We start from the raw sequence: 23,000 nt of genomic DNA, 5'->3' as shown, positions 1-23,000 counted from the left end.
TTGTGGGTTTTCTTTTTAATGCTTTTTTTATTGTCGTTCATTCGGGTACGATTGCATGTCACCACCCCACTTAGTAAAGTACTTGATCAAAAACCGGCTCAAAATCACTGCTGACCAAGAACTATAAATGGAACTGACTGAATAACTATCACTTGTAATTTATCGAAGGTAAATCTACCTTGTGATTTGCGCTGTAAATTGCAAGACTTTTGCGCTATTATATTATCCATATCAGTGGATAATCATGTAATTTAGTTGACGTTTAACCCGCAAATGGATGAAATGGGAGTGAATTTTTCGACAGAGCAGGATTGGACTTGCGAGAAATGCACTTTGATAAACCCAGGAAGAAATCCCACCTGTTTAGCTTGTGGTCGCCGTAAACAAACTACTGCTGCTTGGATCTGTAAATCGTGTGGCTCTCGTAATCCACAGACGGTAGTTCTTTGCAATCAGTGCGGATCGGACAAGATAGAATCGCCTCGTAATTCCGATCACAACGGAAAACAATGGACTTGTCCGCGATGTACTTTGTCTAATCCATGGAAAACTAACGTCTGTTCTGCCTGCCAGTTCGATCCCTCTCTAGTTGTGGCGGATACTTCTACAAGTGCAGGACCTTCTTCGAATCAAAGGCTCTATCCCGATTTATCACTTGAATTGGATCCAGGAATTGCCCAGCAAAGCCCTGAGGTTCTAAAGTGTCCAAACTGCCAGAGTTTGTTGTACGATAATGTTGGTGTGAACTGCACGGTTTGTCATTCGCCATGTCCAGAGGAAGGTTTTAAACCTAGACCATTTCCTGAATCTTCCATTTCTCATGTGTCTAAAGATGTTGGTACCGGAAGTTGGAGTTGCTCTGGGTGTACTTTCGATAACAAACACTCTAATCCAATTTGTGAAGTTTGCGGAAGTGCTCGTGAAGTTGGACCTAAACCGAGCACTTCAGGAGAAACTACTGATTCATCAGGTATACTGGTTACTTAGTAATAAAGAAAAAAAAATTTCTTGCAGCATTTTTCAGAATTATACCCGCCAATCATAATTAAAACTTAAATCAGTGTACATAGCTGTATTTGGACAAGCACCTGTGATGCACATTCCACCAAAATTAAAGCTCTGGTCCAAATGTAGCTTCACTTATGGGCCAAATCTTACTGGGTATTCCGAGCTATGCTAATTCCTGGTTAGCTCCATGCAGTGAAGAGTCTTATAATAAAATTATTGTTAGCTCATGCTACATACAACCTCGGGATTGTGCTGGGAGAATATTGTCCTAATCAGTCTTGTACGAAGAGGGGGGTGAATAGATTCGCAGATTGACGGATTTAGCCTTAAAAGGCGCACAGATTGTGGATTTTTGCAAAATATTGAGCGGATTCGCGGATTTTGAACATACAGCAGATTGTGGATTAGCTGAGAATTACACGATCGGCGTATTTGCGTACCCCTATTCACCCCCGCTATGAACCTGCTTTACTTCATCCTCACCTGAAAGACTTAAGGTAAAAGGTAAAGTTTACGTTAACATAAGCCAAGTGACCCACACCACTGAAGCTTATCAGAGTTTCTGTAGCTTTAAGCAATTAGGAGAATTTCTTTCCCTCCCCCCCTGATGTGATGCTAGTCCATCCCAGGGTCCCCCTCAGCATTAGCTCACTGGTACCCATTTATATACATGGGTGGGCAAATTTAGAGGCATGATGTCAGAAAGGTGTCTTGCCCATGCCAGGAACACAACACATTGACTCCAGCTCAGGTTCGAACCAAGACCACTCTATCCAGAGTCCAGCATGCTAATCATTAGGCCGCCATGTCTCCTATTTTCTCGCTTGAGGTCGGATGGTCGAGGATTGTCTCAAATTAACACCAGAAAGAGCTTGTTTGATATTCTCCCAGAACAGCCCTTGCTCTCAATTAATAAATTATAAATAATAAATTTAATATTCAACTTTAAAGGTTCTACTGTAGTCGACCCTGGTTGGCCTTGCCCAACTTGTACTCTTGTCAATTCATCGACTGCCACTGCATGTAGTGCATGCGATTCAAAGAAAGATGGTTCAACCTCTGGAGAATCCACTCAGCCATCACCATCAGCCAGCCCCAATAAAAGGATAAAGCGCCAGAAGAGTATCCCTGCAGAGTCTAGGAGAATGCGTGACGAGAAACAGGCCAAAGAGCAGTGGATCAACATTGTGCAGTACTGCAATAGTGTAAGTACAATATTGGTGTGTTTTAATTATCATTGACAGCGCATCTTGTCAAAAAGTCAAGTTTGGGTTCAATGCTTCTTTTGTAGGGTCTCTTCTTTTTGGATTTGCAAACAACCGTGAAATGTTATTTTCACTCAGTGTCTGACATTTGGAGAATGCAGACTGAAGACTTTTAACTCTGGTTAGCCTACTACGCACTCCAGTTAGCCTTCTATTCACTGCAGTTAGCCTGAATAGCACTTTGGCTAGCCTGTTTACGGTTAGCTTTCAATAATGGTAATGGTAACTGTCCTCTTACATACATACATACAATTTAATTGCGCTCCCTAAAAAGGGCTTTTCAGCAGCAATGTAAAAAAAAAAATACAAGTAAACGAAAGTTAATTACAAACTATTTACAATAAAAATTCATAATTAGAAATTAAAAAAAAAAATAAATTATTAGTCTGTAGTCTGTATTAATTATATACTGCATTCTGCAAATTTCACACACCCGTTTTCACTTGAGTGTTAAAGGATTGAAAATAATTTGTGTTTGCTTTGGTTTTGCATTGTTATGCTAAGTGATTGGTTTAAAACACTCATGCCACTTTCTCAACCAATCAGAAGTAAAACCAAAACCAATCGTGACTCTCTCGCATGTTTTTCTCTGCTTCCTGCTGGCTACATGTATTTGCTTCAAGTTTTGATTGGATCACTGAATTGTTTGTGACTTTTGCGATTGCCCAGAGTGATTATTTTGGTTTTGGTTTTACGACACTCAGTTGAAAACTGCTATATCACTACTTTGATGGGTTGTAACATTCACAGAGTTCAAAACTACATGGTAATTTTGTTTTTAACCTTTTTGTAACATTCAGCAAAGAATCGAGTTCATAGATGACTCCTTTCCACCCACTGAAAAATCTCTGTATCTTGAGCCACGCTTCTCTGAACACCCTCGTGTAGCAGAATGGCGGCGCCCACAGCACATCAAGTCATTTGGAGGTGGGCGTGGTACAGCTGCAATTCCACTGGCAGTGTTCCGTAGTCCAAGACCTGATGACATCATGCAAGGGGTTCTGGGTGACTGTTGGTAAGTTGTCAGAAAGGTACTGATTGAAATGCACCATGCTTTTTTCACTCAATAAAATAATAAATATAATAATAATGTTTGCCAACTTCTTTAAGCTTTCCAATCACCTCTACCGATCCGTAGAGGACATTGTCTGCATCATTGTATCTGCAGTTCATCACCCGCTTACTCAGGTGTAATAAAAATAATCATAAATAATAAAAAATGACTTTCAGTAATTTAAAAAGCAGGTTTCATCCTTAAAGTCTGAATTAAACTTACTCTATACTTTAATCATTGTAGGTTTTTGAGTGCTATGGCTGTCTTGGGTGAAAGACCTGAACTTCTGGAAAAAATTGTGATAACAAGAGAGGTACGCAACTGTGCCACTGATTTTCTATTTTGGGTCCGGATAATCTGCAAGCCAGCGAGCCATTTCGGTTAGCCTAAATATAATAGCACTTTGGTTAGCCTAAATAGCACTCTGGTTAGCCTACAGTTAGCTTAGGTAGCTTGCAGTTAGCCTTTTATTGGGATTAGGGATTTCTGGCTTGCATGGCTCACATGGCTTGCGAGTCATGCGAATCATGCGAGTCATTCAGGTTAGCCTAAAGAACACATTGGTTAGCCTAAATAGCACTCTGGTTAGCCTAAATAGTACTCTGGTTAGCTCACAGTTAGTTTAGGTAGCTTGCAGTTAGCCTTTTATTGGGATTTGGGATTTCTGGCTCGCATGGCTCGCATATTATCCTATCCCTTCTATTTTGAGGTTGAACATGTATTCTTTGACTATTTCCCTAAATTTGCTTTCTGGAAAATGTGGCAAACATCTAATGCTTCTTGACTACATTTAGATCTGTTCAGTTATCAAGGATGCATGTTATTAAGTACAAGAAACTCATCAAATGCAAACTGATGAAGAAGTGACACACCACCAAACTCTCAAATGTGTTAAAAATGAATGAAATTAAAATATGTTGCAAACTGTAAAAAGAAAAAATTACTGAAGTTTGGACTCCTAAGTTATCATGTATTCTATCAGTGAGAGTGATCTACCCCTTTCCTCTAATATTGGGTGAAGTACATTTTATTTTAAAATTAGGAGAAAATATTTTGAATTTGTTAAAACTTTGTTTCCCTAGATTAATCCAGAGGGAGCTTACCAAGTCCGGCTTTGCAAAGATGGAAAATGGACAGTTATCCTAGTTGATGACTTATTACCTTGCAATGGCTATGGACAGCCAGCGTATTCACAGGTAAATAAAACTAAGGAATAAAAATTAATCATTAAATAAAGCTAAAATGGTGCTCATCAAGGATGCACTGTAACTTAATGGTTAGTGCATTGTGTGAAGATCCTTGAGTGATTGCTATCTTTGAACTGAAAAATTAAATCACTGGATTTAATCTAAATATTTTCTGATTGATGTTTTGTTGTAGGCTCGTCGACAGCAGCTTTGGGTGCCGTTAATTGAGAAGGCCATGGCAAAACTGCATGGTTGTTACCAGGCTCTTACTGCTGGTCGCTGCATAGAAGGCCTGGCTACCTTGACAGGAGCACCATGTGAGAGTTTTATGCTACATGGTAAGATGCTGTTTTTTTTTTGTCCAATATAAGAAATTTCAACCATTATTACCTTTTCTGCTGGTAGAAAGTATGAAACAAAATGTGATGGTTAGGTTAACAGAGGAATCTTTCCAAATTTCCAAGCCAGAGTGTTCTTAGCCTGTGTGGCAGATCTTCTTTTCTTGCATTTTGCGCTCTTCCTTCTGCATCGTGCTGGAACTCCCCTTCCCCCTTCCCCTTCAAAATGAATGCCGGCCACTCAGGCTAGAGTGTTCTTCACAATAATTTGGCAAATTGGAAGCATCCACCCAAAAAAATGTTGATTGATTGATTGGCATCAGTGCTTTAATAAGGAAGAAATTGTCTTTTACCAGTTCAAGGCTACAGCTAGCTGGTGAAAGCAGATTGCTTTGATATTATGTTAGTTCATATATATTTTGTTGTTGGCTCAAATCACTGGTAGATTCAAGTATCTTTGTACCATGGTCACTGAACTGAAGTGTCCTAGTTAGGCTTTGATTTCTTGATTTTTTTAGTTTCATCCTCATTGGTCATTGTTGTCGTTTTGTTTTAATACAGAGCCTCAAAATCCCACAAGTGATACAGAGCCTATAGATAAGGACATGATCTGGGCACAGCTTCTGAGCTGTAGAAGTGCTGGGTATGTAGCATAACCATTTTTGGGTCATGTCGGCAAAATAAGGGCTACCCCCCATAACATGATCGTAAGTGCCCGATCCAGATTGAAGTCAACTGAACAAATTAAATTACCGGTACTTTGCACAGCAGCTTGATTAAATGCTCTCCATCAAATAAGTGCCCCTCCCCTCCCATATGCATAAACACCCCCTTTATATTTGTTCACCCGAAACTGTCAGGCTTTTATAGGAGTGTAAACTTTTGTTTCCATGATAATAACTACCAGAAACTGGTATTCTGCTCAATTAACACCTCTCAGAACTGTGTTGAAAAGGAGGAAAAAATTTTTCTGAGTTTGCAGTGTGAAAAAATGGCATCCCATTCCTATAAACGCCCTGCTGCCGATGAGCGCTCTGCCTCAACTGCGGCACTAAACGCTAAATTATGTGATCAGTGAAATATGGGTGTGTCCACTTTTCGTTTGTGACATGCGTCCTCCTCATTGTAATTTATCTTGCAGGTTTTTAATGGGTGCTTCATGTGGTGGAGACACTAAACCAGAGGAAGAGGCTGTGTTTGCAGCAGTTGGATTACAAACACACCATGCATACTCAGTACTTGATGTTAAGGATGTACACGGTATTAGGTAAGCTGGTTACGTTACACTGTCTAAGTTTTCTTTACAGGGCAATTTGTTTTTTACGCTTGCAGTTGCAAAATTTTTACATATGATGGGGGCGAGTGCACATAAAGAGTAATGAATTAACTAAGAAACACGCTTTGGCTAAAATGGAAGGACTGCTTTGTATGTTATGCTGGGTTGAACTAAAGAATTCAATAAGGATTTAAAACTTTTAATCAAAACACATGCAAAACGCTAACTTAATATCAGGGAGCTGAATTGAGACTGGAGTAATTTAAACTGGACAAAATTAAAATGGACTGCAAAAATTATTTCTTGACTTTATATGTGACCAGTTCACAAGAATCATGTTTAGGTCAGTTTGCTCAGAATATTTTTTTTCTAAAACGTAAATGTAAAAAGCAGTATCTGCCAATTATTGAAATGGTAGGCTAGTTACTGAACGTTTAATGATTTATGCTGCAGACTTGTTCGTCTTCGTAACCCGTGGGGTCGTTTTTCGTGGACTGGTGACTGGTCTGATGCGTCCCCTCTGTGGACCCCTGAGTTGAGATATGAGCTCATGGCCCATGGATCTGAGGAAGGAGTCTTCTGGATGTCCCTTGAGGACTTCATGAAGTAAGTGTCTTTCTTCCCATAAACGGGAGCGTGCCCCCCCCCCCCCCCTTCTTCCTCAAAATCGAACTTGTGCTCCAGAAAGGCAGGAAATACGCCTTCAATTTTGATGCAATTGCATCGGCTGAGGAGCATCACATATTGTCATGACAGACAACAACGTTTATTGAAGAATGTATTCTTGTTTATTGATCAACAGGTACTTTGATAGTGTGGACGTATGCAAGATCAGGGAGGGCTGGGCTGAGGCTCGTGTCAATGGTTGTTTCCCAGCATTTGCGGGTCCTCCAGCTAAGGTTGCTTTGGTGAATGTGTTCTCTACTACTGAAGTCGACTTTTGCTTGTTCCAGGAGGGAGTCAGGTAAATTAAGTTTTTCTGTGTTGTGTTTGTGCGAGTACGTGTATAAGCATGTGGCATTGCATGGACTTATGGTGTTGTTTCTCACAAGTGTTTTTCAGCAAGTATTGTCAGAATTGTGAACCAAGTCAATTTCTTGCTTGCAATGACTGCAACTACGTATACATTGTAACCAGTTTACAGTCGAAGCTCTCTTAACGGACACTCTCGTAAGCGGACAGCTCTACTTACGTCCGCCTTGTTTGAAACCCCGTTTTAACTCCCATACCAACTCTGTATATTTACATTCTCGTAAGCGGACATTCCCGTAAGCGGCCGCGGACACTTTCACAGATTACGACTTAGACTTTTTCTTTGTTTTTACACTCCCGTAAGCGGACACCCCAAAGAAAATCCTATAAAAAGCCTCTGTATCATCTTGTTTTTATCAATCAACTTCACATCGCCGTTCGTCACAATGATCAGTTTTACAGTAATTACAGTACCATATTTCAGTGTTTGTTTTGTCGTCATCTACGTCCGTCCGGTTATTGTTAGCTGGGCAAGCCCCCGTAAGCGGCCATCTATCCCTTACACCTCTGGTGGCCGCTTACGAGAACCATTCTCGTAAGTGGCCAGCTCCAGTTACGGACACTTTTTTCGCGTCCCGAGGGTGTCCGCTTACGAGAGCTTCGACTGTATTCGATGGAAACTTTCATGAATCACACGTATTGTATCCAATTGTGGGAGAGCCAAAATGCTGGGAATTCTGATGACCTGATTTGAAATGATATGCCACTGTGATTGGTGGGAGAAAATCAAGTAACCAGCTGTAACCACTGTGAGCTAATTACAACTGCTGGTCGGCTGAGATATCATGTTATAAACCATAAACTGTCGCTACATTAGGGAGCAGGGATGGTGCAATGGTGAGAGCGCTCGCCTCCCACCAATGTGACTTGGGTTTCGATTCCCGGACTTGGCGTCATATGTGGGTTGAGTTTGTTGTTGGTTCTCGTCCTTGCTCTGAGGGTTTTTCTTCGGGTTCTCCAGTTTTTCTCCCTCCACAATAACCAACACTAAATCAATTCAATCTGAAATCAGTGGGATGAAGTGTGAACGATACCACTGTAAATTCCCACTTATTTTATTTTATTTTATTACATTTTTTTTTTTTCAGGGGAAAGGCGGAAGGTGTAAAATCTCTCCTTGACCTGTCAATCATTGTGTGCCGCACGTCCTCTGGTACACTTACTCCCAGACCCCTCTCGCTGGTTTGTCACAGCAGGAGACAAGTGAAGTCTGATGTTTCTTGTAACGGTATTCTGGAGGAAGGAACCTATATGATAAGTAAGTAATGCAGGGAAATACTTCATATCGCGGCAAGTATATTTAAGGTAATTATGATATTTTGAGGGCACTTGAGAAACCGAAAGCTTTTAGCTTTTAGTCATTGAATCAGTCGAGTGAGGCTGTAAGCTTCTGATTCAATTACTATACAAGATGCTACTGAGGGACTACTTCAAACGCTAGATGTTAGCCGTAGAGAGACTGCGAGAAGCCGGTTTTTGTTCCCGATGATGTCCTACGCGCAAGCGGAAAAGTTCAAATTATGCATGTGAATGGAGAAAAACGAAGAGGGGATGGAAACATTCTCGCCACTCGCCGATTGCTGCTCGATCTCATTTCGCATTTGTGTTTTTGCGTCGCACGCTGGGGAAAGAGAGAGCCTGAGAGTGCTCGCAGTCTATGTAGTAGAAGGCTCTAAGATGTTTTGGAGACATCTTTAAACAATATTATAGTATTCTTTCAGTAAGATCTAAACTTTGGCCAGTCGTAAATTTCTATTGTTTAATTTTGTTGTTGTTTGTTGCTTACTTTTCTATTTTCTATAGTTCAGTGCACGCAGTGTGACTTGTTCCACGTGACAGATTTGACCAGTTACGCAACAACTAATTTACTTTGACTTATACAGTTCAATCCCAATAACTCGAACCTTCAAGGAAAATCGAAAAAGGTTCAAGATATCGGGAGTTGGAGTTATCGAGGGCAAAATTAGTAAGAGGGGGATCGAAAAAGGTTCGAGTTAGCGGGAGGTTCGAGTTATTGAGGGTTCGAGTTATCGAGTTTCAACTGTACTACTGAGCAGATCACTGGTAATTTAAACTCTTGATTTTCCGCTTTAGTTTGTTCAGCTTTCAACCATTGGCAGTCGTTGGAAGCAAGACATAATGAAGCTGTAGGAGCAGCATTCGTCAAAGGACTCGTAGATGAAGAGCTTTTTCCAAACTATGTTCTGTCAGTCCACAGCTCTCGTGCAGTCATGGTGGAGCAAGTTCCAATGGTAGATTTCTGCTTGGCTGACACGCTGCTGTTATTGGCTACGACAAAAGGAAAGCGACATGAGGTAATTTGTTCGACGTAAAGAAACTGCAGTGAGCGACAAAGAACTTGAGACAGTTGGTTAAAATGAGTGCTAACTTAAACATTTCCATTTTTCCACTTTAAATCGGGTGCAGCTTGTGAACCACTCCCCTCCCCCTTTTTAATGTTGTACAGAAACGAAGAAAATCTTGCAGATAGCAAATCCAATATTATTTTCGGGGGGAGAGACTCGTTTTATCTCCAAGTCGTCAGCCGGGCAAGTACGCAAGATGTCATACTTGCCCTGGCAAAATTTTTCTTGTCTGTTCTGAAGAATGGCATCTGTACAACAAGTAGATGAAAAGCTCACTTTTTCATTTTTATCACATGTTTGAAGGGGGTAGTATCGAAGGGGTAAAGGGTAAAAATAGTCCAAGGTACTCAAAAAGTGCCGAGTGTCTCGACAGTTAAGGCGCTCATTGTGTGTCTGAGACCAGTCTATTTTATCAGGTTTTGCCAAATACTCGCTATCAAACTTAATGTTAGTGAAGAAATTACTTCTGTGGATCTAAATGACAAATTTATAAAGCATTCTTCATTACAAACATGTCTGCTGGGCGTTATAATTTTAAAGTTACAACCCATATCGCAATCCGTTTAAATCTTCTTAAATTTTTGTCCATCCGTACCTTCTTTTATATTTGCTGTGTTATTTAAATGACTCTTCACTGTTTAAAGTGGTTACTTTTATATTTCACTCAATTTGGTGGCAATTTTCTTATGTCTAAATTTGACTAAAATCCTTGACACAGTTCCTTGAAGGCCTAGTGACTTTTGGTTTAGGGAGGTTTGACGTATAGGGACGCAGCATGGCCGAGTGGTTAGGGCGCCGGACTTGAAATCCGGGAGTCCAGGGTTCAAGTCCCGTTCTGACCATTAGCTGGCGTTGTTTCACGGTAGACCCGAGTTCAACTACGTACTCGGCCACGCTTGTAAATAGGCAACTGGTTCGCCTTCTGTCAGTTGGGATTTTTAACCTTGTTGTGTTTAATTTGTAATATTTGTTTCTCATGTTTGAATGCTCGGCCCCGTTAGCACTTGTGCTAAATCAGTTACCGAGGGTAAACAAATGTCATTTTCTTTTTTTCGGTAAACAAAGATTCTGACTTCAAGCTGCAAACCAATAATAAATCGTTGTCTTTATAATTCTTTTCACGCTGAAACAAGCCGACCATACTGATAATATTATGTTTTGCTTACCATTGATTCGTATTCCTGTAAAATACCATACAGTAGCATAACTCATCTTTTTTATAGGGAATTCCTGGTGTCACGTGTTACTACATGGCGCAAGGAATTGCGGGATTGATTGTTGTAGCGGAAAACCGCCGACCTGACCACCATTTGCTCGTGGACTGTAACTGTTCAGAGAGCTTTAATGTGGTGTCTTCTAGAGGAGTGCTCATGACAACTGACTGTGTTCCACCTCTTCATAAGTAAGTTAAAATGAAACTACTTTAAAAAAAACTCGTAGAATATGATCGAACAGGGTAGAGTTTTGGTGTTTCCTGCAAAGAAATGTTAAAGAAAACGTTTTGAAAAAATTCGTTAAGAAGTTTCGATCTTCCCTGTTTATGGTGAATAAAAAAGCTAATGGCATAAGTAGTGCCAAATAATCAGACCAATAAATTTGACAATGGCAGTTTCTTAAATCGTGGGTTTTCATAGCCTGCGTTGCAGACGAACAAAACCCCAGTATAGTCCGTCTGCGAATCAGTGCACAAAAGCTTGTTCCGGCCCCCCGCGTGTTACCAGGGTTTTCTATAATAACCTCTGATTGGCTCTTGAATAGGACCGTTCTTTCGTGCGCCGTAATTGGTCGAGTGGATCTCGTGAAACCATAGTTACCGGGGTTTTGCTCGTCTGCAACGCAGGCTAGGGTTTTCAAAGCGACTCGAACGCAGGGATTGGTCACGGAAGTGAATTTAAACTTTCTCAGTCCCAAAAATGGAACTATATCTTGCCGCCTTTTTAAGCTTTCATCCTACAACGACATTATATAGTCTGTAAAGAAATTGATGGGGGGGGGGGGGGGGGAGGCAAGGCAGAAAGATTTATCATGGGAGAAAAGTGGCTTGCTAAACAAGAATTGTGACTGAATTTTAGAGTACAACATACGATCATGTCGAAAACTCTTATTGAGCTTTGCTTTCCATTCCAGGCAAATACTTATTCTCTTGACCCAGCTGGAAGGAACAGACGGTTTCGCTGTGTCTCATAAGCTCAGCTTTCGCATCTTGCCTGACAATGGCTACGGTGCATATGGGGCTCATCACAATCCACAACTGACACCCGAACTGTACGGACTACACAGTGCACGGCCTTTATGACGAAAGGCTTGATTGATCTTATGAGTGATACACTACAATATATGGACCATGCCGGGTTGAAGATCTCTAATCACCAATCAGAATAACTGATGCTAGGCCACAGCAAAAGCTGCCAGTTATTGGGTCAAAGCTTGATCTAGGAGAGCTGATTGCTGCCACACAGATGGATTCAGTATCGCAAATAGGCAGTATAGTGTGGTTTGCTCGATTCGGCGTTACAAAAGTGCCGAGATGTCGAGCACAAGTTATATTCGGCTTAAAAGAAACTTGAACATTTCGTTTTTTTTATCGTTTTATCATGATAAACGGGAGCGGGCCTTCTTTTTAACAAAGTGGAGCAGAACAAGATAAATATCAAAGAAATACCTGAATGCGCGAGCGACTCGAGGGAAAACAGCCAAGAGAAAAGTACTCGCTTCACTCACATACGTCTTGAGAATCTAACGAGAGAATTCTTGTAATCTTTCACTAGTTCTGTTGTACAACAATTCTAACCCACATCCTACCTACAATTTTAAATTGTTCCGTCTCTCAGATGTGTTTCAAAAAAGAGACGTTATATCTAAATATTTAATGTTATGAACGATATATTGTTACATGTAGCCATATGAAATATGGCTTAAAATTAAGTACCCAAATAAAATGTCTGTACCTGTCTTTGTCGACAGATGTATGACGGTGAAATTTAGCTTTGTTTTTTTTTTTCGCCAACCTAGCCAAAAATGTCGTTCAAATGCCATCTCGCTCATCGCGAGTCCCTTACAGCTCAGTAAGGGACTCGTGGGAATTGCATACTACAGAACTCACTGAGAACTCAAGCACAATGGCCGGACAACAGTGATACGTGAAGTTAAATATTTAATTTATAACACACTGACAAATTTCAAATAATTTGTTGTGCGATTTGTTGTTGCGAAATCGCATACAAAACTCAAACAAACTGACTGGGCGATAGTGATACAAGAAGTTAAATTTGATTGATTCAGTTCATAACAGAAATTTCAAATGGTATGTAGTGCGATTTGTTGTTACATCAGTCGCTCGGCCAACGATCATGAACGCACGACTTTGCACTGCAGTTCAGTCATCTCATCCAAAACTCAAGTACAATGACAGGGTAACAGCGATACGAAAAGTTAAATTTGATTGAATTTAACTTTTCGTATCGCTGTTCAAATGGTATGTTGTGCGATTTGTTGTTATGTAATCGCTCGTCCACCGATCATGGACAAAAACGCACGATTTTGCATTGCAGCTATCAATGAATCGCATACAAAACTCAAGTACAATGACTGGACAAAAGTGATACAAGACGTTTTATTTGATTGATTAAACTCAAAACAAAATAACAAATTTCAAATGGTATGTAGTGCTATTTGTTGTTACGTAATCGCTCGGTCGTCGAACATGAACGCACGATTTTGCACCCAAGTTAAAATGAAATCACAAACAGAACTAGCTAGAACTCAAGTTAACTGACTGGGCAATAGTGATACGAGAAGTTTAATTTGATGGATTAATTCATAGCTAAATAAGAAATTTTAAATGGTATGTAGTGCGATTTGTTGTTACGTAATCGCTCGGCCATTGATCATGAATTCGAACGCACGATTCTGCGCTGAAGTTATCATGAAATCACATACAGAACTGGTCGAGAAAACAGCAACACTATTGATATCTTTAAGAAACAAAACGACCTTTTTTCATTGTCAGTGCAACGGTTGTGATTTCAAGTGCTGAATTATGTAACGTGCAAGTTACAATGTATACGTTACCTTACGTTACATAACATACGATAGATTTGATTTAAGTTTTATATAACAGAACTTCGGAGTGCGCGTGCACCTGACCAAAACGGCGAAAGGTTAAGGCGCCTACAAATTAATGTGTTTGACCTGTTGATTCAGATCGGGCTTTTCCCAAGTTAAATTTGATTGATTCAATTCATTACAAAATAACAAATTTTTAAATGTTATAAGCCCGATTTGTTGTTACGTAATCGCTCTGCCACCAATCGTGAACGCACGATTTTGCACTGAAATTATCATGAAATCACATACAGAACTCAAGTACAATGGCTGGGCAATAGTGATACGAGAAGTTAAATTTGATTGATTAAATTCATAACAAACTAACAAACTTCAAATGGTATGTAGTGCGATTTGTTGTTACGTAATCGCTTGGCCATCGATTATGAACGCACGATTTTGCACTGAAGTTATCATGAAATCACGTATAGAACTCAAGTACAATGACTGGGCAATAGTGATACAAGAAGTTTAATTTGATTGATTAAATTCATAACAAAATAACAAATTTCAAATGGTATGTAGTGCGATTTGTTGCTACGTAATCGCTCGGTCATTCGTCATGAACGCATGATTTTGCACTGAAGTTAAAATAAAATCACATACCGAACTCAAGTACAATGACTGGACAGCAGTGATACGAGAAGTTAAATTTGATTGATTAAATTCATAACAAAATAAGAATTTCCAAATGATATGTTGTGCGATTTGTTGTTGCGTAATCGCTCGGCCATCGATCATGAACGCTCGATTTTGCACTGCAGTTATCTTAAAATCACGTACAGAACTCAAGAACAATGACTGGGCAATAGTGATACGAGAATTTAATTTTTTGAGTCAATTCATAACAAAATAACAATTTTCAAACGAAATGGAGCCCGATTGATGTTACGTAATCGCGCGGCCACTGATCATGAACGCACAATTTTGCGCAGAAATTATCATGAAATCACATAGAGAACTGGTCAAGACAACTGCAACACTATTGAAATCTTCAAAAAACAAAACGACCTTTTTTCATTGTCAGTGTACTAACGGTTGTGATTACAAGTGCTGATTTATGTAACGTGCAAGTTACATAACATACGCTACTTCACGTTACATAACATACGATACATTTGATTTAAAGTTTTATATAATACAACTACAGAGTGTGCGTGCAACTGACCAAAACGGCAAAAGGCCAAGGCACCTGCAAGGAAAGCGTCAAATTAATGTGTTTGACCTGTTGCTTTTCCCATTTAATGGCCGGTACATCGGTTATACCTTAACTTGGTACCTTGTAGCAGCGGTCTAAAACTTTGAACTCAAGTTAAATGACTGGGTAACAGTGAAGTTAAATTTATTTGATTAAATCCATAACAAAACAACAAACTTCAAATGGTATGTAGTGCGATTCGTTGTTACGTAATCGCTGGGCCACTGATTTTGCGCTGAAAATATCATAAAATCACATACAGAACTGGTCGAGACAACAGCAACACTATTGAAATCTTCAAAAAAAACAAAACGACCTTTTTTCATTGTCAGTGCAAATGTTGTGATTACAAGTGCTGAATTATGTAACGTGCAAATTACAATGCATACGTTACCTTACGTTACATAACACACGATACATTTGATTTAAAGTTTTATATAACAGAACTACAGTGTGCGCGTACACCTGACCAAAACGGCGAAAGGTTAAGGCGCCTACAAAACCAGCGTCACATTAATGTGTTTGACCTGTTGATTCAGATCGGGCTTTTCCCAAGTTAAATTTGATGTAATAACAAATTTCAAATGATATATAGTGCGATTTGTTGCTACTTAATCGCTTGACCGCCGGTAAAGAACGAAAACGCACGATTTTGGGCTGAAATTATCATAAAATCACATTCTGAACTCAAGTGAGATAAGTTACAAGGAAATACAATATACAACCTTAAACGAGAGTTCACATTTCAGAATCAAGGCCACATCAAACCTCGTGCTGTCAGTTTATGGGTGACTTGCAAATTATGCCGGTGTTTTTCCAGATACGCGCCTTGAAGAAACCAGTCTCTCTCTATTTCCTTGCATATCGCATTTCGCCTCCGTTTCAAAGTCTGTACGATGCTCCTTTTTCTAATGGCGATCTCTTCAGGTGAACTTTTCTTTCTCTTCCTCGAAGTATACACGAATGCGTTTGCCGGTGGAATGACTAGGTATGCTTCCTCTTTGGTATTCATATCATTCTCCTCACACTGGACGCCGTTTTGCGAACTTTCTTGTTGCCTTTCTGTGTATCCTTCATCGCTCTGCTCGCCAGCCGAGGGTGAAAGACTATCGTCCTCCCTCATGAACATGGCTATCCGTTCACGTGAAGTCAGGGGAACTGTATCCGAGCTCTTCCGATCAAAAATTAAGCAGGGACGTACTTTTGTTCGCCGATTGATAGGAAATATTGACATTGCGTAATACCAATTTCGCCTTTTTATAAACTCAATTCAAAGACAATAGAAAATGGATAGTGAAATTAAATGATCCTTAATGACGGTGGACTTTTTGCGAAGAGAAACGGTTTTATGTTAATTTATTGTTAATACTGAAATTAAAAGGATAACGGTAAAGAAGGTGATTGACGTCAGAGTTAGCTCATTTGCGCTTTGAACCTTTGCGCCGTCGATCAATCCTGAAGCTTGGATGTGTCGGTCGATCTTCAGTTTGGTGATTCCCTAGTATTGCATTGCGCATCCTTACTGCGCAGAATTTTACGGCGCGCACACAAACAAAATGGCCGCTTTTTTCTATGCGGCTTGGCGCGCGAGAGAGATAAATCATCGTTTTATCGTAAACGAGTTCGGTGACCTATCATTTCTTTCTCTTAGTTCGAGAGTAACGATCAAATTCTTTTTATAAAATGAATACAAATCAATTTCTATGGCAGAATAATACATTATCACCGAAAACGTGTACTTTGCCAGTACTCGCAAAGGAATTATTAAAGAATTATGTGGTATAAACAATGTCTTCCTGCTCCTAAACGAATACGGTGACCCCCTTTTTTTTCAAAATTTAACTTCCCTTAAGGTAAACAACCAACCGGCAGAGTTTGGTTGAAAATCTATGAGCAGTTCTATTTCACGTGAATTACCTTAAGTGAACTACCTATACCGTTTCGAACAGAAATCTAAGGAATTCCTGAATTTAAAAAAATTTCGGAAGCCTACTTTCACTAAGTAAACGTAGTGTTGTTTTCTCGATTTAATGTATACCTTATTGTTATATATTTTTGCGGGACTTAATTTTCGCGATTTTCGCAATTTTCAAAAATCGCGAAATTAAAATCCCGCGAAAAAAGGTCCTCGCTAAAGAAAGGTCCTCGCAAAAAATAACTCTGACTACGCGAACTTTGATACCCTTCTATAGAAATTTGTTAAAATCAATCAACGTAACGGTCAGTTTTCTTCATAATTATCTTGGTACAGTCGTCAAACTAACTTTCTTTTGTTACAAAGGAACATGTCAAACTGTTTAAGTATCGTTTTGTTACATGGTTTTGTTCAGTGTCATTAGAAACTATTTCTGTGAAAAATTAAAATCAGTTGTGTCAAAAAAAAAAAATTCAAAAAAAAACATATGGCGCTTACGAACAGGCAAAAAAATGAAGCTACGGCCATTATCGCGTCTGATATCTAGTCTGATATAAATAGCGAAAATGAAGAAAAAGAAGTGTAGGTGGTGGATAAAGCCCTGGAAAGCTGAGCAGCGGCGACAAGCCCAGGGTTTGGCCCATAAGTTAGTAAACGAACTACGAGACAGTGCCCAGTAAGCAGCCTGCGAATACAACCGCCTCTCATCGATCCCTCTTCTAGTAGCGGGAGCGATGAGAGGCGGCTGTATTTGCAGGCTATCAAGTAAAGAGATTTGGGGCCCACAGCTGTCGCGATACTTGCCACATTTTATGTGACGAGTCGCCTACACGAGCGATTTTTTGTATATGACAACTTTAATTTATTTGTCACATAAAAGATAAACACGCCAGCTTCTCAGCAAATATATTTGTCACATAAAAATTGACCCATTTTCCTCATCTACACGGGCAAATAAAAATTCTCGCATGAAAATTGTCACATAAAAATTGCTCGTTTCGGACGGCGCTTTATCATGATTTATCAGATAATTTTGCTAACGCAGAAGTGTTTCTTTACAATGTTAAAGGTATTAACAATAAGGCCTGGTTGTCAGTGTTCTATCGACCACAAGTTCCCTTCATAGTTCATTACAAACTCTTGCAGCAGCTCGATACAAATAACCGTTAAGTGTGCATTATACCTGAATTTGAATGAAATTTTAAGAGGTTTAAAGAAGGGATTAAAAAAAAAGAAAAAGAATTAAAAAAACCACCAGACAGTTGACCCCCACGCAAGAGCACTCCAGGTTGTCAGGGGACTGTCTGGTGTCCGTCTATCAATTTTTAACTAAAAAATTCTAATTTTGAAAAAAACATTAAATCTTCAATATTTCTTATTTCTCTAAATTTTACTAATCCTTTGTGAAAAAACTGTCTTCTCCCAACATCCTTAAAAATCAACCAAAAATTTACAATATACCGTTTAACATAGACATATGAGATAATGAGAACGTTTCTGGATTCCTTGAAACGCGAACGAGATATTTCAGTTAAACGCGTGTAAAGCTGTGAAAATTCAATGGGTATAATTCCCCCTTAATTTGTTGGGCCTGCCGTATTGGGTACAAGCCAGACTCTACCACTGAACCGTTCACTTTCATTTTACCGTTTATAATTTTATTACAATTTAAAATGCTGGCTTTGAACGTTTGAACATACCATCGAGTAGAAAACATACCTTATTATAGGAAATTAACGCTTGTGTTAATTAAGGTATTGGAAATTAACGCGACTTAAATTAACGCGAATTGAAGGAAAAATTACTTCCCAATAAAGGAAAGAGAAAAAGAGAGGGTAACACTTCAAAATAAAGGAAATTAACGCGACGTACACAACTGGAACAAGTTTATTTCAACACTTGTAGGCGTATAATCTTAAACGCAAACAATGTTCATGGTATTTTTCCCACTTCGAGCGTTCTTCGCAGTATCAGTGAAAGTGGTAGATGACCACCCTCATAAAATAATGATTTTTCCTTTGAGTCAAGAACGTCTGGACTGTAATGAGAAATTGGGACCAAAATAATGGAAATTAGAAGGTCATGGAAATTAACGCTCCACTTAATTAACGGTGCGGAAATTAACGTTAACAAAAATTAACGCGACTTAAATTAACGCGAATTTTTGAAATTCGCGTTAATTTCATGACGCGTTAATTTCCTATAATAAGGTAATTTGTTTTCGTGCGTTTAATATAAACACTTAAATAAAGGCGGGAAAAATGGCAACTATCGAAAAGAAAGGACATCACAATGGTGTTTATTTTACGAGTTATTCCTTTACACTACTCCCGTGAAGCTGTGAAAAAGATACTAAAGAAAAAAAAGAAAAATATTAAAAAAAGAAATAAGAGCACTTTTCGGTAACTAGTAAGTAAAATTGACCTATTATTATAATACTTTTGATGTATCTGAAAGTTTTAACTTCCTTGGTTGGCGCTGTTTGTCATACTTGTGAAAACTGACAGTGGTTGCCAATAGTTACAAGTCAATGTCCATTTCTACCACTTAAGAAGAACGAGTTTGGTTGACAACGATTCAAGACTGGTGAGTTAACATCAAATGTTTTACGAAAACCACATTCAAAAGCACAAAAATGGAATCGATCTGTAAAAACCTTGTTTCGTACAAGCAACGCATTGTACTCCATAGGGATGTTTGGACAATAGCGCGCAATGATTAACAATCAGCGGCATTTCGATCGATAATTCCCGCTTGATGAATGTGGGGCTTTGGCAGGCTTCCATACAGTTAATACTGTTGAACGCAGGTCAAATTGGTTGACGGTTGATATGATAGACTGAGTACACCAAAGGAATAGCGCCTCAGCCTGCACGAGGATGGTCAGAAAATGTGTTTTATTTTCCAAAACTAACATACATTTATGAATGACGCTTTTCTAATTGCATTCTTACTGGGAGGTAACATTGATATGACACTTTTATGTCGGCACAGTAAGATATTTGTGGATTCAATAAATGATTAGTTTTGCAAATAATATGTTCTAGAAATGTTGTGTTTTGCTCCCTGGGTAAATGTTGTCAAATTTTCAGTCAAGTTTAATATTGCCATGGAACAACTTGTAGGTTTTTAACATAAGCGTTTCTGTACAGTTTATATTTACCCATTCAAAGGGATAGAATACAAGAAAGTGCACAGTCGAAGGTAAGAAGATCTCCCCCATTTACTTCTTCGTCATTTCCCACTAAATGATATGTTCCTGTACGTTCTAATTTTTACAAGTAAAACCACTTTTTAAGAGCAACTCAGTGTTATAAATCGGCCGACGATTTTAAAATTTTCTCCCGTCAGAAACTATACTCGAAATGCAACCAAAAATAATCATCAGAAATAATTGTATTTCGCTCGATAATGTTTCATTCAGATTAATATAAGTTATTTAAAACTAGTTTCAATCAATACAACTTAAGTGGTGAATTATTTTATAGTGTTTTTATATGATCAAGAGGTTTTACCAGATCCGATTCCAATTGTATTGTTTTTTCCCGAGGATATTCCGAAAACAGAAATGACAAAAAATTAAAAGATATCTTTGTGCGCCTCAATCGCTATTTTCATGCATCTTAGTTCAAATTCGTGAAGAAAGGTTATAACAATACTTGATTTTCCGTTTAAATTACCGATGGCAAATTTTCTCTGGGATGAAGAAAACCGACATTCAGTTCAATAACAGCGAGGTCCGTACATGTTCTGCAAGTCTAAAATGTACGTGTACGCTTTGTATAGGCTATATAATGGATTTGTGCATTATTTTTGCACTACCGGCCTCATTAAAAGCGTTTTCAATGAGTATTTAAAGCGAGTCACATTTGGGTACTTTGTAGCATAAATGGGCTTATTACGGACATATGACCGACATCTTTGTGCATGACTGCGTACGCTTGTCTAAAATTTATTATTTAGAATTTCGTTGGGTCTGTTCAGGCAGCAATGTCATTAACTGAATAAATATTCCAGAAGTTTCAAGAGAGGCGTTCTCATTTCTCTGTTACTTGTTTTTCCAAACTTTGGGTTATCAGAACAACTAGAGGTCAAGTGCTAAAAAGGAGTGTTGCTGGTAGCTAGACTAGTACCCTTCTTTACAATTTCAACATGCAGAAATTGTTCCTTTTAAAAATGACTCTTTTTGGCGAAGCACTCAGTGGAAGTTAAATATTAATTCCTTTTGTTTGTGTGTGGTGTTCAAATATACACCTTTGTCTCATATCAAGTAAGCTAATGAAATTTTGGACATGGTGGCATTTTTTCATTAAGATTATATTGCAGACAACATTGTTTTTTATTCCTAATTTTTGTCTCCTAATTTGTACCCCTTTGTCACGGTTGGCCTTTAGGTAACATCGCAAATAAAATTACTTTTATTTCTCACTCGTTTTTTTCCTGATATCTACCATTTCAACGTGATCTTCACCGAGAGCCTGGAACAGGCTACAATCGTTAAGGCGTCTACACAGACCAGAGTCCAGGACTAAGAATTACGGGATCGCGCTTTTTCATCGATCTTACGCGCTAACACTATGGCACAGTCTCCCGCTTGATGCGCGGAGCGCCCCATCAGTCGAGCCTTTTTAAAATTAGGCTCAAAATGTTTTTGTTTAATAATGAACATTAATAGTATTTCATCATCCTATATATTGTAATTTAACTTATTTTTTTCTACTTTTATTAATACTGCTTTCATTGATATTGTTTTTCTTAACATTGCTGTACATTGTAAGAGCATTGAGATTATAATGTAATGAGCTAGAATTAAATTATTATTTCAGATACTTTAAAAATGATTTCCGTTCCGTTACGGACATAAACGTCCGTGAAAGAAATTCTTATGATACTCAAGAGAACAAACCCTTTATTTTAGTCGAGGTTAAATGAAATAATACAAAAGTCGGCCATATATGCCTTAGCTTTCCTTACAAGTAAAACAGAAGATGGGAAGTAGCTAAGTATATGGAATCTTTACAACAATGGCAGTAATTGCTCTGTCTAATATAATTAAACACGTTTGTTTTTTTTTTTACCCAGAACTTGTCTTATTGACGATGAAGCTCTTTTTGGTGGTAGTCTTGATGTCATTTATCTTCACAGTTAAAGGAGGTAAACAAATTAGCTCAATTGCACCCTTCAACGACATGTTTGTTATCCATTGAGAGAGAGAGAGAAAGCGAGAGAAATAAGGAGGGAGACACAGAGAGGGAGGCTGGGGAGGGAAGGGAGGAAGGGAGTGAAACGTGGTGCAGAGATATTGCGTCAGAATGTTGCATACGTCACGTTAGCTAGCAACGCGAGACAACCAGTTCTCTGACTACTGCAAACCATGATTTATTGTCTGTCCTCTGAACAAGTTTAAATGTCAATTTTTGTAGGAAAGGACCCATGTAAATCGTACAAAGAGCTGACCGATGCTGACAGGGAAAGGCGATTCACTCAAGACACTGGGAAGAGCGACGCGGACGATTTAGAGGCAGGGAGCTGGTACCGATTTACCGGTGAAGCAGGTTATAAGCTGTCAAACAGGTAAACTTACTAAGCTGTGTAAATAGTCAACCAAGTTTATGAATTTTGATACCCGGTTTCCTCTAATCAGGCATGTTTCTTTGTTTATTCATTTCTTCTTGTGAGATTAAAATAGTACTGGCTCTTTTTTCACAGCTTCTTCCTCTGTTTTTGCATTTTCAACTTTTTTTTTCTTCAAGGTGTCAATCTGTTTTTGTTTTATCCAATGGAATATGTTGCTTTGTACTTTTTCATCAGCTGGGCCGAAATGAATGTCTGTTGTTATAGCATGGGTAGTGTCAGAAATGTACCGGTGCTGGCAAGACAGCCCAGACTGTAATCTGCACGTCCTGTCACATAAGAGACTATCATCATGTTTCGTTTTCATATCTTTAATAATTTCAATTTTTGCAATGAGAGCCGGGGTTGGAGGATGGGGAGGGGTTTGTTTTAGTTATAAGCTTTAGAAGGGAAGTGGGATGTAATTTTGGCCTTCGTACAGGGGTTAGGGCGCGGGGGTTTAAGTAATGTACTCATTTTATTGCTATTATTATTGTACTGATATTTCTTGCGCAGTCCCTTACTGGAGACTTTTTTGAGTTTTACACGTCAAACAACATAACAGTAAATATATTATTAATAAAATAAAAGCTAACATAACGAGTAGAAGTTAGACACCTTTCAGGTGTTGTAATTCATTTCAA

The 23,000-nt window shown here is 38.8% G+C and overlaps 2 protein-coding genes across 3 annotated transcripts in view; both read left to right on the top strand.

Annotated features, from left to right (window-relative positions):
* LOC144653685 (uncharacterized) overlaps positions 1–23,000 on the top strand; it is a 70,659-nt gene that overhangs the window by 44,145 nt on the left and 3,514 nt on the right. The window contains exons 1-3 of one of the 2 annotated variants that reach the window (XM_078513745.1): positions 19,881–19,947; positions 21,826–21,897; positions 22,167–22,317. In XM_078513745.1, coding sequence (XP_078369871.1) covers positions 21,843–21,897; positions 22,167–22,317 — 206 coding nt within the window. In that variant the 5' untranslated portion in view covers positions 19,881–19,947; positions 21,826–21,842. Of the gene's footprint in view, positions 1–19,880; positions 19,948–21,824; positions 21,898–22,166; positions 22,318–23,000 lie in introns of those variants that run through there. The other variant, XM_078513746.1, reaches the window with a different exon arrangement.
* Positions 136–12,611, top strand: LOC144653681 (calpain-15-like). The gene is made up of 14 exons (XM_078513736.1): positions 136–970; positions 1,960–2,213; positions 3,074–3,288; positions 3,571–3,640; positions 4,410–4,523; positions 4,708–4,852; positions 5,414–5,495; positions 5,994–6,119; positions 6,582–6,734; positions 6,931–7,092; positions 8,249–8,418; positions 9,255–9,475; positions 10,750–10,928; positions 11,654–12,611. The coding sequence occupies exons 1-14, from the start codon at positions 274–276 to the stop codon at positions 11,820–11,822; spliced, it is 2,757 nt and encodes a 918-aa protein (XP_078369862.1). The 5' UTR covers positions 136–273; the 3' UTR covers positions 11,823–12,611.

The sequence above is a fragment of the Oculina patagonica genome, chromosome 5 (genome assembly GCF_052425735.1).
Source record: "Oculina patagonica isolate OP01 chromosome 5, crgOcupat, whole genome shotgun sequence".
Lineage (NCBI taxonomy): Eukaryota > Metazoa > Cnidaria > Anthozoa > Scleractinia > Oculinidae > Oculina > Oculina patagonica.
Note: the sequence above shows the minus strand (reverse complement) of the source record. Positions and strands in the feature narration are given on the sequence as shown.

Bases quoted from the DNA above. Each gene is read 5' to 3' on its own strand.
- LOC144653681 (XM_078513736.1), top strand. From the start codon at position 274: ATGGATGAAATGGGAGTGAATTTTTCGACAGAGCAGGATTGGACTTGC. The intron at 971-1,959 runs GTATACTGGTTA...TCAACTTTAAAG, and splicing joins AGAAACTACTGATTCATCAG to GTTCTACTGTAGTCGACCCT. The intron at 4,853-5,413 runs GTAAGATGCTGT...GTTTTAATACAG, and splicing joins TGAGAGTTTTATGCTACATG to AGCCTCAAAATCCCACAAGT.